The 15,788-nt window shown below is 44.9% G+C and overlaps 1 protein-coding gene across 4 annotated transcripts in view; it reads right to left on the bottom strand.

Annotated features, from left to right (window-relative positions):
• Positions 1–15,788, bottom strand: part of KCNT1 (potassium sodium-activated channel subfamily T member 1) — a 169,996-nt gene that overhangs the window by 126,906 nt on the left and 27,302 nt on the right. The window contains exon 1 of one of the 4 annotated variants that reach the window (XM_078849051.1): positions 4,935–5,023. The exons of the other annotated variants lie outside the window; for them this stretch is intronic. Within the exon in view, the coding sequence (XP_078705177.1) occupies positions 4,935–4,939 (5 nt within the window). The 5' untranslated portion in view covers positions 4,940–5,023. Of the gene's footprint in view, positions 1–4,934; positions 5,024–15,788 lie in introns of those variants that run through there. 4 annotated transcript variants of the gene reach the window in all.

Below are 15,788 nucleotides of genomic sequence, written 5' to 3' on the forward strand. Positions count from 1 at the left end.
ACATTTATTTTGTTCTTATGTGTGCTTCTCCATGGAGGAAGGTTGGGTTCTTTGTCCAAAATAAATAGATATTACAAACACTTAAAGAGATACTCTAATTATGACTCATTAGAATAACTTATCTGAAACTAAAAACTGGCCTCACGCCTCAATTTGAATGTAAACTCAATTGAACAGCCGGAGAATTGGATGGTTTTCCCCACCCGAGCCCCATTGCTATACTAAAATCTTCCCTTGGCTCTGCTCAGAGACACGTGCCTGGCTAGCTAGAAACGTGCTCTGTACAAAGGTCAGTATGGGTGACAACTCTGGTTTGGAAACATCAACAAGAAAATGGAGCCCCGGAAGCCACTTTTCTTTTGCAGCCTTGGGTCAGTGAATGCATCCAAGACACAAGCACAGCTCTGACCAGATCAGAGGCTTAGCCTTGGAAGGAGGGACGAAAAGTAAAATTAAAACATTTATACGCAGTTTAAAATAACTAATTTGGGGAGAAAAAATAATCAGCAAATCTTAAGATTCAGGCTGACCTCCAACAAGTCACCTGAGAAAAACAAACTCCTAATCTGTCGCATAGGACTGCTGGTCTGGGCACTGGGAAGGGGACTGGCAGCTGCCAAGAGTAGTGCAGAGTTCCAGTGAGATTAATTTGGAATGCATTGTGGTTTGTAGCAAGAATCCCCTGCAGCAGTGCAGAAAAATCCAGTCTGGATTTTTACCTACAACAGTCACAGCAGTGAAACATGCTGGCTAACTCAGGACTTCATCCAATGCCCACTGAAGTCACCAAAAAGATTCCCATTGGTTACAATGGACTTCAGATCAAATCCAACGTCTGCAGATCTCCCTTTATATGATCATTCATATGGAATGAGGCAGACAGACATAGTCATTTGAATAGTCTCATACCATTCCTGCTCTCACATTTTAAGAGTATTATTATGTCTTCACCCACACACAGCAATCTACATTTACAAAAAGTCAGCCCAGAACAGCTAGCTGGTTTCATAACATAGGGTCTACAAAAGAATCCATCACTGTCGACTCATGTTCATACTGTCACTTCCTGAATATGCTACATACACAGCCATTGCAGTCAGTCTTCTTTGCATTGGCATCGTATTCATGGAGAAGGTTTTGCCTTGCTTGGCTGCCCAGCTGCAAAACTGCACACTATTTCACTTAACTGCAAGCTCTTCAGCACAGGAAATGCAACTTACCTATGTTTGCAAAGTGCCTCAAATTTAACAGTAACGTTCAAATACTTAATCACATCAGAGATTACTAAAAATATTTCAAAAACTGGCCTCAATCTCTCTGTGCTACCCATTGGCTCGAGAATTTTGCAACAAGTACATACCATACTGCACTGGCCATTTATTGACCAGGTATAGTGTCCTGAACTTTCAGAATATATTTTGCAATGAGTTTTTCAAGCTGTTTATGAAAGCCAGTGTGCAGCCCTGCAAAAATAACTACAGACTCTTATCATTTGTGCTCCAGCTACTTGCTGGCTGGGTTCTTCAAGCAAGTTTGCAAAAAAGGAACTGTGTAAAAGCACATGGTATGGGCAGAGAAGAACAGGCTTGTTGGCTGAACTTGCAGAAAGCTTCCTACTCAGCATGACAGCATTTCTGTGTCTACTTCGCAATAACTTTTGAACGCCACATCTGATCAATTCCAAAATTTCAGGAAATGTTCTAGGCACCAATGGCCAGAACTCCATTCATTTGGGGTTTGTTTGTTTTTTTGGGGGGGGACGTGGAGGGGGAAGGGCACGAGATCAGAAAACTGAAAAAGTGGAAAATGGGGGGCATATGGAACAGTCGTTGCTTCAAGCGCCTCTGCAATTGTCTGTATATCAAACACAACTGGTGGATGGCACCACTAACACCCCCGGCACCAATCCCAGTCTGAAATGGCTGCAGCAGCCCTTCCCACAGCCCCATGTCTTGCTATGCAGCGTGGGGGAGGAGTGTCCCCCGCTGCCAATCCCAGTCTGAAATGGCTGCAGCTCCCCTTCCCACGGCCCCATGTCTTGCTATGCAGCATGGGGGAGGAGCGTCCCCCGCTGCCAATCCCAGCCATTTCAGACTGGGCGCGGCGCCAGGGGAGCAGAGGGACCGGGCAACCCCCCCCCCCACGCCCGCTGCTTGCTCCTGCCAGCACGGGACTGCAACGCCCAGCTCCGGAGGGCAGCAGCAAGCCCCCAGGCATGCTCACGGGGAAGGAGACAGGAGGCAGAGCTGATCGGTGCCTCCACGCAGCTCCAGGCCCCTCTGGTTACTCGGCAGCAACAGCCAGGCTGGGCACCCCGCCAGCAGCGTGACTTGGTCCGACCCGTGGGGACCACATGAGCCCTGAGGTTGGCGCTGACATCCTGCCTATGCCAAGACCTCCGGCGCAGGGGCAGCCCTAACTCTGCCCAGGCAGACACAGCCCAGCTCACGCCATGACTGGCCCGGTGCATACATGAGTACACGAGTAGGAAATTGTTTTATTTCACTAACTACAAATTCTCTGCTTTTTTTTTTTTAATTTTAAACGGTCAAAAAAACAAACAAAAAAAATTGCAAAGTGTAAAAGCCACACAAAAAAAAGGGGGGGGGAGCAAACATTTTTTTTGCTTGGGGTGGCAAAAAACCCAGAGCCGGCTGTTTCTACTAGGGTGGAAAGAAGGTTCTCTGGCAGTAAGAAGCCTGCGAACATTAAGAAACCAAACTTTAGGCTGAGCTACTAGGAAAATCGACATCCAGACAATGGAAATCTTCAGGGAGTGCTTGGACTTCCCAAGATCCTTACTAAATAAATCAAGACTTATCACAGTAGTAATGCAAGCATTCTCTGGCTTTCAGCAATCAGGCTAATGACTACTTAGAGTTCCACACACTCTCTGGCATCGCTGTAACCCCTGACCTTGAGCTGGTTACCAGCAGTATGATAAAATAACTCCAGATGAATTACTCTTCTGTGTAACAACATTTTTCCTCGTGGTTACAACAAATGAAGCACAGCAGCAACTGACAGGAAAAGTGATGCACAACGTAGTCAGAAACGTGCAATTCATCAGCAGCACATTGTAAAAGGTTGAACCTGCTGAAAAGCACAATTTGCAGAGATGCCTAACTATTGCACTTACCTCTCGCTGGAGAATGTGTTATCAATAGGCAACATCCTCAAATGTGCTAAGGACCCACAAAGTCTCCTCAGAATCTGACCCATTTGGCACAAGAATCCTGGATTCATGCAATTATTTTTTTAAACAGCTATAGGGCTCTGTCCTCCAATGGATGCCATGCATAAATGGAAGAACATGCATCAGTGTGCTTCTTAGATTACTGTGGAAATATTTTCTCTCCTTGGAATATATTATTGTTTTTAGGAAAATAGCAGCCTCTGCAACATCCAGAATGGAAGTATTCTTCACCCCTGTTTGCTGCACCAGGAGACTGTTCTCTTTCTTGACGCTGGTACGTGTGCCACTTGAGTGGATATGACAGAGTTACTAGTAGCATGTATTTTCATATACACAAGACACAAAATTATGACAAGCCGGGTCTTTAAGGACATTGCGGTTTGCATTTGGAGAGACAACCTAACAACAGAAAAGTTACTGTTGGTGTCTATTAATGTGAAGCTCCGCCACTGACAGAAATGAGTCAGCGTTCTCCTTGAGAGATCCTTCATTCAGGTGTGATGATTTATGGGAGGTGGGTGTGTTTTGTGTTTTAAAGTACAAACCTCGGTGTGTTCTCTTGTGTAGTAGAAGGAAAGATCACTAGGAAGTTCTCGGTTACTTGAAATAAAAATAGGATCTCCTAGACATAGCCTTCGTGCAATTTTCCACCTCCTGCTGGAGCATCAAGAAACTGCAACAAGACAGCACTAACTACATTCTAACCACAGATCTACCACCTTCTGGCCAAACTAAAATCTCTGCCCATCTCTCTGACATCTCTTTGTGGACATTTAATAGCCAGCACAAGCTCACCGTGGCTAAAACTAGGCGCTATGATACCCCAAATAAATAACAAACAACACTACTACCATTTCTGCAGCATACTATCTCCTTCTGCCGTACCGGGAACATCAGCTAGTCAACTCAATCTGTATCATAATACTCTATAAGTCAGCATTATACCACCTCCTATTGCAGCATCAGGGAACTGCCACAAATTCATATGATTTGCCGCAACGCAGGATGTGTGTGTGGCATGCCACAGAAACAGAGAATTTCCATGGCCTTTGATGTTACTGGAAGTTGCGTGGCTACTCAGCTGAAGCCAGCTGGTGAATGTGACTTTAAGAGAGACTTTATTGCTTAGATGCTGGCAATATTTATTGGCAGAGAAATTTAACTTACTGCTGTGAATATCTGATGGGGAAGGAACCGCTCACAAGATTCTGCAGAACATATAGCCTGCAATAAAGAAACTGGCAGTGTGAGAAAGGATTGATATAAATCAATGCAAAAGGAATTTAAAATAAAGCAATGTCGTAAAGTTGCAGGTTGTAAATGTCCCCGCATGCACTGGATGCATGCAGAGCAATTGTTGGGACAGAAGGTTGAAAGCCGTTATTGAAGAGAGAGCTCCCACAGAGCACAAGACATATCCTCTTCATTTCTCCTCACTCTCCTCCCCCCCATTCTTCACTCACACAAGACGTGCCAGACACCAGGATCACAGCTTCGTAAATTCATTGGCCCCGGCTACTTACTCCCCACAGCAGGATGGAGCATTCGGGCATATCTAACTTGGCCAATTTCTCCAGAATTCTGTTGGAGGAAAAATTATGGCTGGTATTTACGGCTGTGAAGAAATTTGCTAATGGGAGCAAGTGGCTGCAGCGAGTAGTTTAATTAGTATCCACACATCATTTAAGATGCAAGTCAATTCTAAGGGAAACGAGTATGCAGGAATAAAAATATTTACCTCATTCTGTATCAGCGTCTTAGCAAGGATTTCATCATACTCTTGCAGCGGAGAGAATCAAACTGCCTCCTGCTCCAAAGGAGTCCCTTAGCAAGTGTACACATGCGTAGCTTAAGAATTGCTTCTGTCCCCTGGCTCTAGCAGGGTGAGCTGTGGAATAAGGTGGGGAATGAGAAAATCTTCTTCGTATACGTGGTAAAGAACAATCCTGCCAAGACTAGGTATGGAGGGGCATGATGTAGGGAGGAGGGAGAAGAGAGAATGCCCAGGATTGACATGGCGTGGAGTCATAGGGGCTGGAACTTGGGGTGCTACCGCACCCCCTGGCTTGAAATAGGGGGAACAACCCAAATACATGGTTTTCCCCTTCTGCACCCCCCACTACCAAAATTGTTCCAGCACCACTGTGTGGAGTGCTATCAAGCGTACGGACATGAACCTTGGGGTGGTGTCATAACCCACACTTCGCAGCCATGAATGCATTGGGGCAGCTGGCAACATGCCATGCAGAAGAGGAGAAGGCAAAACCAGAGTCACATAGATTTGCCTTCATCCCAGTCCTAGGGTGCCACTGAGAGGCGTTACCGGAGCAGACTAGCAAGACAGGAGCTCCAATGCCCCAGGTTATGAGTGTTCACATAACAGCAGCAGGAGGTCACTCAGCAAACAGCCTGACACCCACAGTACAGGGAGCAGTACAGGGAGTTTTCACAAGGACCTTTCAGCTGCCGTGTGAGCTATGCAAATCTCCCCAAACTGGTAGCAAACAAACATGTATTTGAGTATGACATACAACAAAGTTTGGGGAATTGAGCAGAAGGAGTGAGATAAGAAGCTAAAATCCCCAGACAGAATAGCTAACCAATGATTCTCAACAGGACAAACAGAATCCTGCTACTGCCATGGGTTTCACACAGACACAAAAATCCTCCAGGATAAGTAAGGCAAATGACAAAACTTTATAGCTTTTTATTTTATTTAAAGTGAATTTATGACACCACCGTGGGTTCGGCTCTGGTGGCTAGTTTCAAGCTCAGAGTGAAAGTCACCTCTGCTACTTGCTTCAGATTTAGAGTCTCTAGGAACACAAAGCCCAAGGATAGTGACCACACAGACACAGATTCATAGATACTAAGGTCAGAAGGGACCATTATGATCATCTAGTCTGACCTCCTGCACAATGCAGGCCACAGAATGTCACCCACCCACTCCTGCGAAAAACCTCACCTCTGTCTGAGCTATTGAAGTCCTCAAATTGTGGTTTAAAGACTTCAAGGAGCAGAGAATCCTCCAGCAAGTGACCCATGCCCCATGCTACAGAGGAAGGCGAAAAACCTCCAGGGCCTCTTCCAATCTGCCCTGGGGGAAAATTCCTTCCCGAACCCAAATATGGGGATCAGCTAAACCCTGAGCATATGAGCAAGATTCACCAGCCAGATACTACAGAAAATTCTTTCCTGGGTAACTCAGATCCCACCCCATCTAACATCCCATTACAGGCCATTAGGCCTATTTACCATGAATATTTAAAGATCAATTAATTACCAAAATCATGTTCACATTTACAAGGTCTACTCTGTTTTACAAGTTTTATTAAAGTTACAGTTAAAGTTATGATCACCCAAGCATATAGAAACGCTAATCTTGTGGCATAGGGTCACAATTCTAAAACCCATAATCTTGTGGCATAAGGTCATTCTTTGGTCACTTAGCTTAAGAAATGCTTGACATAAGTAAGGACTAGTACGGCTAAGTTAAAATCTTACAAGCCTGAGCCTGTAGGCCTTGCATTTCAGCCATTCTTACTTAGATACATAGTTGGCCTCGGCACTACTGATCAATCTTATTCTTCTATAATCCTACAATTTAACTCTATTTAGCACTCAGTGATTATATAGGACGTAGCAGGCTAGTTAATCATAAATGAACAATAAACTAAAATCACTGGCTATGGCTTTGACCCAGTTTCCTCCCAGCTCCAGGCAAGTTTAGGGCATTGTTTTGGTTTGTTATTTGAAGTACTGCATGTGAACTGCATTTAAATATAAGCTACGCTTTATAGCTTGTATTCACGAGGCATTGCCATGGCCTTTTACGATGCTGTGTTACTACAGCTAGGTCCAAACACCACTGAAGTCTACAGAAACACTTTCATTGACGTCAATGGCCTTTGGGTCAGACCCTTCCTGTGTCCCTGGCAGGCAGTCTTGAGCTGAATCCATGTCTTGGCCGCTTACCTGAATCCCAAATTTGTATCACAGTAGCATCCAGAGTCCCAGTCAGAAATGGGTCCCTCCCATGCTGCGCTCTGTACAAAGATGAACGAAGAGCCAGTCCCCTCTTCGACATGCTGGGATAGTAATGCATATAATACTACTAGACCACAAGAGTGAAGGAAAGGAAAGACAAGGGTAACTGTACTGGGCTTGTGGGGGGTAAACTAAGGTACAAGGGTGACTGGCATCTGGTGGGTGTTAGCCTGTGGCTCAAGGAAATAGAAAAAGCAATTACACCAGAGGTGTGTTCTGGTTCTTAACACATTGTGCAATGAGCAGACGCAGAAAGGGAGGCACAGACAATACGCCCAAGGCAGTTAAGTCACATCGTTAGCCAGCTAAGAATTCCCGAACAGTTGCATTTTTAAAGGGCTCTTCTCTCTTTAAATTAAAGAATATATATACACTTTAATGGCTGAAAGTGCAGCTTCCCCGCAGTGCTCTGCCGATCATCATGCCGGGCTCACGAGCATGCATATTATGCTCTCTGCTGCATTTGTCCCCACGTGTTCAGTTCTCCCAGCAAGCTGCCAAGGCTCAGTAAATTTCTTTTGCACAACAGGCCAGTAGAAATCCACTGTAAACCAGAGGGGTCTCTTCCCATTGTGATTTGCCCTCTGAGTATGGGCCTTTTCCCTCACATTTGCCATCTAAAAATTATCACCCCCCACACTAAGGGCTGACTGATTTTACCGGTTGTAATTATGCTCTCAAATAATATCCCACTGTTTCCTCATCAGCGAACATGGGAGATAATTGTTTTTATCCACCTCTGCGGAGCCCTTTAAGATCTATGGGTGGGAAATTCTGTATGAAGTGCAAAGTATTATTATTCAAATGTCATTAAAAACATTTCAGGGGAAAGTACAGAACCTTAGGAGACAGCGATTAACCTGAATGGTTGTTGCTAAAAATATGAACCATATTGGAGACTTGGGTTTCCATTTAGCAGCCTACAATGGTTCTGTTTACTGCACAGTTAAATGCCAGGGCCTATATCTAGGCGCCCTTTGGAAGAACAATCACCTCTAGTGATTTGCACTCTATAGTGATTACCCTCCTGTAGGGATACAGCTGTAAACCATCTGTGGGGGAGAAGCTAGTCATGTCACTTAACGCCCTTCTGAAACACAATCAGATACTGTGGTGATGAGAGTGGTATAAGACGCTAAATAGAACAGAATTGGTAACTTGATGATAATAGTAATCTCCCACTATTCTGAGGCCCTTTGAGATCTTTGGATGAATAGCACCACACAAGTATAAAGGCGTTCAAGACAGACCTATATGCAAGTGGCAACTTAATTGGCTAAATGGCATTCGTTCACTTGCCCTATGTACTTTCCTGCAGCTTATCCTGACAGCACAATTGCAAAGCCCTCAGAGAGCAACTTTAAAGAGAAAGCACCTGGTTCTTGCCAGTTGTAATGGGGTGCTACTTTCTGAATCCTGCTTTCAAGTGCTATAGTGTTCCATTACATTTAGTTGAGTACATCTGATCAGTGGATTTTCAGTTACAGTTTTAAAATGATGTATCAGTGAATAAAGGTTTACATTTCCTGCAGGAATACCACAAAAGAGTCATCTGAGAAGACAGCATCAATACTGAATGAGCAAACCACAATTGAAAGTTATTACAAGAAATGGCAGAAGAATTAGTGACTCGGCCCTTTTGAAAAAGTTTATAGCATCTGTTGCCCATTCTGGCTCTTCCACTTATGAGCTAGGGCAGCAGGAGCTGTCAGGGTCACCCCCAACTAGTTCCACAGAACCACGTGTGGTAAGAGCTTTCCCACAAGGTGCTGAGCATCAGGGAGAGTGAATCAAAGCAGTACCAACAATGGGAGGTGGGGGGAGTTATACAAACAGAGAAAAAAGGGCTGGGTCGGGCTAACATAAGACTTATCTCATGAGCCTCACTGGAGCTCCCTCCAGGCAGAGAGGTCTAGCAAACTAGGCTTGAGTCTGGGAATCAGGAACTCCCAAACTCTGTTTCCAGCTCTGCTGCTAACTCAGTGGATGGCCTTCAGCAAGTCACTTCCCCTCTCCGGGCCTCAGTTTCCCCCAGCCCAGGCACCATTCTTATCTACCTCATGGGGGTGCTGGAAGCAATAATTCAATGATGTATGTGAAGTGCTTTGAGGCGATAGAGGGGCAGGCGCCCATTGCTGTTTCCAAGGGCTGAAGTATTAACACCAGAATGCTGCATAAAAAGAGGCTACATTTCACCATGATATATGATGTGTTGGCCAAATAACCACTAACATCCGTCTTCCCCTCAGGTGCCAGGGAGTTCCACAGACTGACCTCCAAGGGTGACACCTTGAGATCACTGCAATTAGCACTGCACTAATGCTGAGGAGTCCCCGTCATGGGCCAGGGCCCCACTGTGTTAGGTGCTGTATAAAGACCTCCCCAGCCTTCATTAGCCCACCACTGTCAACCTGCATAGACAGGAGTATGTGCAAGTTCCCCCAAGCGTCACATGCATTTGGCCAGAAACAAAACACTTCAACCAAGAACAAAATACTGGATCAGAGAAACCTGGAGAGAACCCCAAAGAGGTCAGGAAGACTGAGTCATTTTCCCTAATGCTTTTCAAGCTACATTTATTCAAAAGCATTTGGGAAAAAAATCCCATTCACTGCAACAGCCATTTGATCTTGTATTGGCATTACGCATATCGCAAGTTAGTGCTAATGAAAAATATATGAGCCATTGCAGCCTGGATTCTGTGCAAAGATTGCCTCTGGATCCAGATCAGTTCTCTTCCGCTCTCCTGAGACTGCAGTTTGTGATGGCTATGCTGCTATTTTACTCACTGAGAGAGAATCCGGGCTCCTAATCCACAGATTCATGTTCAGTGTTCTACAATGTCAGATCTTCCCCGGAACGTCCAGCACTCCAGTTTCCAACCATGGGGAGGAGAGCGGAAAAAAAACCTGTGAGAAACTGACATTCACCCTTTCTCTGCTTGTGCCCCCAGAACATTTCATTGATCGCAGCAGCAGCGCCAGTGGGAATTGATATCAGTAGAATGTTAATGGGCAACACAGCAAGGAGGTATCAGCAGAGAAAGGGTCAATGTCAATTTCTCGCAAATTGTCTCTCTTTCTTCCCCTCCCTCCCCTTAAAAACTGGAGCACTGGAAGGTTTGGGAAAGACCTGACATTTTAGAAAACCTGGAAGAGGTTGCAGGGTTTATTTAGTGATAGCAAAGGGAGCAGGAAATTAAAGCAGGCCTCTGAAGAATTGGGTTGATGAGTAGGGGTAATTACGTAAAGTGAGAAAACGTATACAGAGTGTGCAGATAAGCAGGAGGGGAGGGTGTGTCTGCCAGAAGCAGAGCTTCTGATTTCAGGTGCATCTTGCTACTTAGTCAGAGTTCTCCACACAGGTATCTTATGCTGTTTCAGGACTTTTGCTTGGCGGGGGAAAGAACATCCCATTTACAAAACATAGGGTTTTCCTAGCAATCCAGTAATACAACTGCGTTTTTTACAACTTCATTCATGTCAACAATATCCTAGCACATTGTACAACATCCAATAAATATCATCATGGAGCTAAAGTAGTAAAATAGCAGAGACGGCGCATGCGTAGGCAGTTTCTGCAAGGAAGCAAAGATGTTCTGAGCCAGGATTTGAAAGGAAATGGAGAGTCTATGAGGCGAAGTGACATAGAGAGGCTGTTCTGGGCACAGGAGTTGCAAAGGAGAAGATTCTCACTCTGTCGGTGCTAAGGCTCTGTCATGGGACAGAAGAGGTGAAGTTAGCAGAACAGAGGGAGCAGCGAGGGATAGGCTGAAGAGTGAATCTACGCTGGCAATCAAAGAGTCCCAAAGGGACAGACAACATGATGGTAAAAACTAGAACATTGTCCACCACTCAGTTTCCACCAGGGCAACCAATGTGCCTCAGTATACACCCAGGGGGATCAAATCTTTCGGCAAAATGACAATTCAGTCTCCAGATCTAATCAGGCATTTCTGCTGAGGCCACCTATGCAAAAGAGAGCCAGTTAGTGCTTTCCGTGATGTCAAGATCGGTCCTGTTCGAAAACATGCCAAGACCCCCAAACCCATCTTCCCTGGCTCCCTGAACAGTCATTGGAGGGGCCAGGTTGAGCTCTGCAAGCTCACAGCTCATGTGGTTTTATGAATGTACCAAAGACAATCCTCGTCACGGGGTGCTCTGAGAGGCTCCCCAAATGTATTCCTTAGAAGAGGGCCTCGCCTCCCTTCCCATGCATAACTGAGAGCAGGACTGGACCTCATTAAAGGCACTGGTGCTGCAGAAGCTAACAGATGACTGAATTTAGCTATCGCGGGTGTGGTATATGCTCCACTTTCTAAAACAGCTCCCCATCTAGCAGGAAAGTTAGAGAGAAGTCATTATATAATGGAGACACGAGTGCCCTGGGTATTGAATAAATTATGAACACACAACCGTCATCACACCCATTACAAATGCATTTGTGCCTTCTGGAGTCTGGCTCAACAACAATGCACATAAAAGCTGTGAAATAAGTATACAGGGCTTGGACTTGTTTAAAAAAAGTCATTTTGGGGGAAAAAAATAGACAAGACCCAGCTTATGCGCTAGATAAATATCCACTACAAACTCATGGTGACCCAGCCAATAGCTTCCTACTTTAATAATGCATTTGACATAATGCCACAGAAAACACTCAGATCTCAGGGCTTTGCAGTGAGTCAGCAAAGATCTTCCAAATTTTTCTTAACAAAGCCGCTGACAGATTAAAGTTGCAGGAGGGAAAAAATAAATAAAAGGAATGATATCCAGGCGACTGTCAGAACAGACATCTTGCTGCACAGAGGAAAACAAAGAGCCTCTGGGTAAAGCCTCAGTATACATCTGCAAGGGAAATAAAAAATATATTCTCTGTGTTATCACACAACTAATGCAAAGCAGTCAAACATTGCCAGTTCAGCACAGTTACAGGAGAGCAAATAGAAGTCTCATTAACAAATGAGAAGGATTTAATTATGTGGAGATGGGGACTCCATCAAGATAGATAGGTGAATCTTTGCATGCAGCTTTGTAAACAGGTTCTCAGTACCTCTGGCCTAAATGGCGCCATGAAACTGAAGAGCAGAACGGTGATTAACAGGGGAGATAGCTTGATCTCCGGTGAAGGGCAGGATAAAAAAAAAAAAGCACATTTATAAGGATTAACTGTGTTTCATAGAAAGAATTGTCAATATAAAAACAAACCAAAAAGATCCAGGGCTGGATCTTCAAGGTAGGTAAATTGCCAAAGTTCCCCTGAGCTCCATAGAGCTCCTCCAATTTACACCAGTTTAAGATCTGGCTCCAGTGTGTAAGCCACAGGGTGGATAGCGCTCAGCCAGCTAAACAAATACAAAGATGCTTTTTCATCTTTCTCCCTTAGGACACAGGACAATAGTCATGAGACTTAGCACGACTATCGATTTTAAATTTTCAAAGCACTTTGTAAACATGAATAATAAATAAGCAATCGGTCTTCTCCACATCACTTCTCACTCCTGCCAGTGAGGCAAGTACCATCTGTAATTGAGAGCGAGAGAAACCTGAGACAGAGAGGTGCAGGGGCAGATCCTCAAGTGGTGTAAATTGCCATAGCTCCACGGAAGTCAAAGTTTCGCCTGGGAGTTGAAGTTAATGGAGCTATGAAAATTTCCTCCCACTGAAGATCCCTGAACAACTTGCTCTCCCATCAGTGGCAGCACCAGGAGCAGAATGCAGGACCATTCACAGGGGCTCCTCATAGCAGAATGTGCAGAAAGTCCCACCCAGCTGATGTGGGAGTTGGAGAAAAGTCACAAATCTGTAGTACAAAATGCCCAAAACCAAGACACAATGTAGCCCTCCAAACAGGGCTTCAGTGGGACATAGGTGGCAGCCATCCGCTGGCTCTCTGCACAGAGGTGGATTCCTTCCTTTGAGCAAATCCTCTGTGCTGGTTGAGAATACACCCCTGTGACAGAGACCCCCTTGGGAGTACTGAAACTACCTCTGAGCTCATTTTCCCTGCCAGCGTGGGACTCCAGAACCCTGCCTTATTGAGACAGACATGCTAGCCTGCTGCAACACAGACCCAGGGTCTGACCCATGCCCCCAAAGCTGCAGACTTTAACTGAAAACCACTTGGCAGGTACTCCTGTCTCCAGCATCCAGACACCCAGCTCCCAGTGGGATCCAAACCCCAAATAAATCCGTTTTACGCTGTAGAAAGCTTATACAGGTAAACTCATAAATTGTCTGCCCTCTGTAACACTGATAGAGAGATATGCACAGCTGTTTGCTCCTCCAGGTATTAATCACTTACTCTGGGTTAATTAATAAATAAAAGTGATTTTATTAAGTATAAAAAGTAGGATTTAAGTGGTTTCAAGTAATAACAAAGTCAGTTACCAAGTAAAATAAAACAAAACACACAAGTCTAAGCCTAATACATTTAAGAAACTGAATACAGGTAAATCTCACCCTCAGAGATCTTCCAATAAGCTTCTTTCACAGACTAAAAGAATGAGGAGTACTTATGGCACCTTAGAGACTAACAAATTTATTTGGGCATAAGCTTTCGTTGGCTAAAACCCACTTCATCAGATGCATGGAGTGGAAAATACAGAAGGAAGAGAGAGAGAGAGAGAGATACACACACACACACACAGAGCGCATGAAAAGATGGGGGTTGCCTTACCAACTCTAATGAGACAAATCAATTAAGGTGGGCTATTTTCAGCAGAAGAGAAAAAACTTTTGTACTGATAATCAGGATGGCCCCTTTCAAACATTTCACAAGAAGGTGTGAGTAACAGTAGGGTGTCTACATTTGGATCAGAGGCAGTCTCTTCCCGGAGGAGCTTGCACTCCTAACAGATAAGACAGAGACAGGTTTGAAAGGGGAAAAGTCACAGGGATGGAAGGGACTTCCCCAGGTATCCCAGTGGCAGAGCTGGGGATAGAACTAAGATCTCATCACTTCCAGGCCAGTGCCCTGCCTACCCACGGGACCACTCTAGTGGCCCAGCCCAGGCAGTGAGCCACCATGGGTAGAAATGCTGGTAGTACAACTGGGGCCCGCGCTCCCCGGGGCAAGCCCAGGCTGCCTCACCCTGCTGAGCGCTCTGCGGCCATGGGTGTCTTTCTGACACTGCAAGCGATGGTGGGAAACGTTTGCAATATTTGCCTGTGTGTAGACAAAGGCAAAGGGACAAAGCAGCTTTGGGAAGGTCAGCCTTTGCGCCTTGTTCACTTTCAGATTATTCTCATATCTTTTTGTTTTAAACACTGACCTGGAGGAAAAACACCCTTCTGGAGGAATTCTATCGAACTGAATAGGGATGAAATCTATAGGGTATTATCGACATTTAATGGGATAGCCTTAAAAACTAGAGAATTATTCCGCTAAACTCTTTGTGTTTTTTAAAACCATTCCAATAAAATATAAATGTGACCTTTAAAACCTGCATGTAGATCCTCAGATGCTGTAAACTGGGCAAAGCTGCATTGGCTTCCAATGGAGCAACATCCATTTACACCACAGGTCTGGAGCAGACCCCTGGACTTTTCATGTGTCATATTTGTCAGTCAATACAATAGGAGTTTTGGGTGATGCTTTTGGCAACTCACACAGGGCCCTGCAGTTGTTGATTTTATGGGCCAAACAGCTGTGACCACTTTACACTGAAGTAGAATCCTATATTTTCTGTGCACCATCACATGGTCGGAGGGGATCTTTCTGGAAACACCACAGCAGCTCCTGTGAGCTTTGTGAACCCTTCTTAATTTGAGTCTAATATCAACCTTGAATATTTGGGACTTTGCAGTATGAAAAATAAAAGTGCATTTCAGCTCACCATCCGCACAGATCCTCTCTTCATGGGACACACAGACCATGAGCAACCACATCTGTGAGCAGAACGCTGACTCTCTGAACGCCCTGCGGAGCCAAAACGCCATTGAAACTGAAATGATGCTCAGTCCATTTCTCTCTCCGCCCTCCATGCACGCTCTGCAAGCTGTGCAGCCCTGCGAACAGCTCATTGATGGGACGCAGGAGCACACATTCCCTCTTATGAACTAACATTACCTTGTTAGTTTATAAGGTGCCACAGGACTCTTTGCTGCTTTTACAGATCCAGACTAACAGAGCCACCCCTCTGATACAGATTCTATAAGACACTCTACACACATTCCCAAGTGCACCATGTATTATTCTGATTTGCAAGCCTGAGGCAGCTCTCAAGAGCCTGAACAAGTACATACTATAATTTGCCCACATTGGTGCACAGCAAAAACTTCTTCATAATTATCACCTGCAATCTGAGTGGCAAGTTCTCCCACTCCCTCATATTTCCATGACTCTGTACATCCCAACAGATCACAATGGCACTCCTTCCCAAAGGCAACTGGACTGAGCAGCAGCCAATCAGTTAACTGGCCCTAACTACTATTAGGGAGCAATTCACAGCCATCCGTGCAATATAAGTTCTTTATACTAAGCACTTCTATAGCACCTTTCCGCCAAGGGTCTGAATGCACTTTGAAAACATTAACTAATTAATATT

This window comes from Lepidochelys kempii, chromosome 16, assembly GCF_965140285.1.
Source record: "Lepidochelys kempii isolate rLepKem1 chromosome 16, rLepKem1.hap1, whole genome shotgun sequence".
NCBI lineage: Eukaryota > Metazoa > Chordata > Testudines > Cheloniidae > Lepidochelys > Lepidochelys kempii.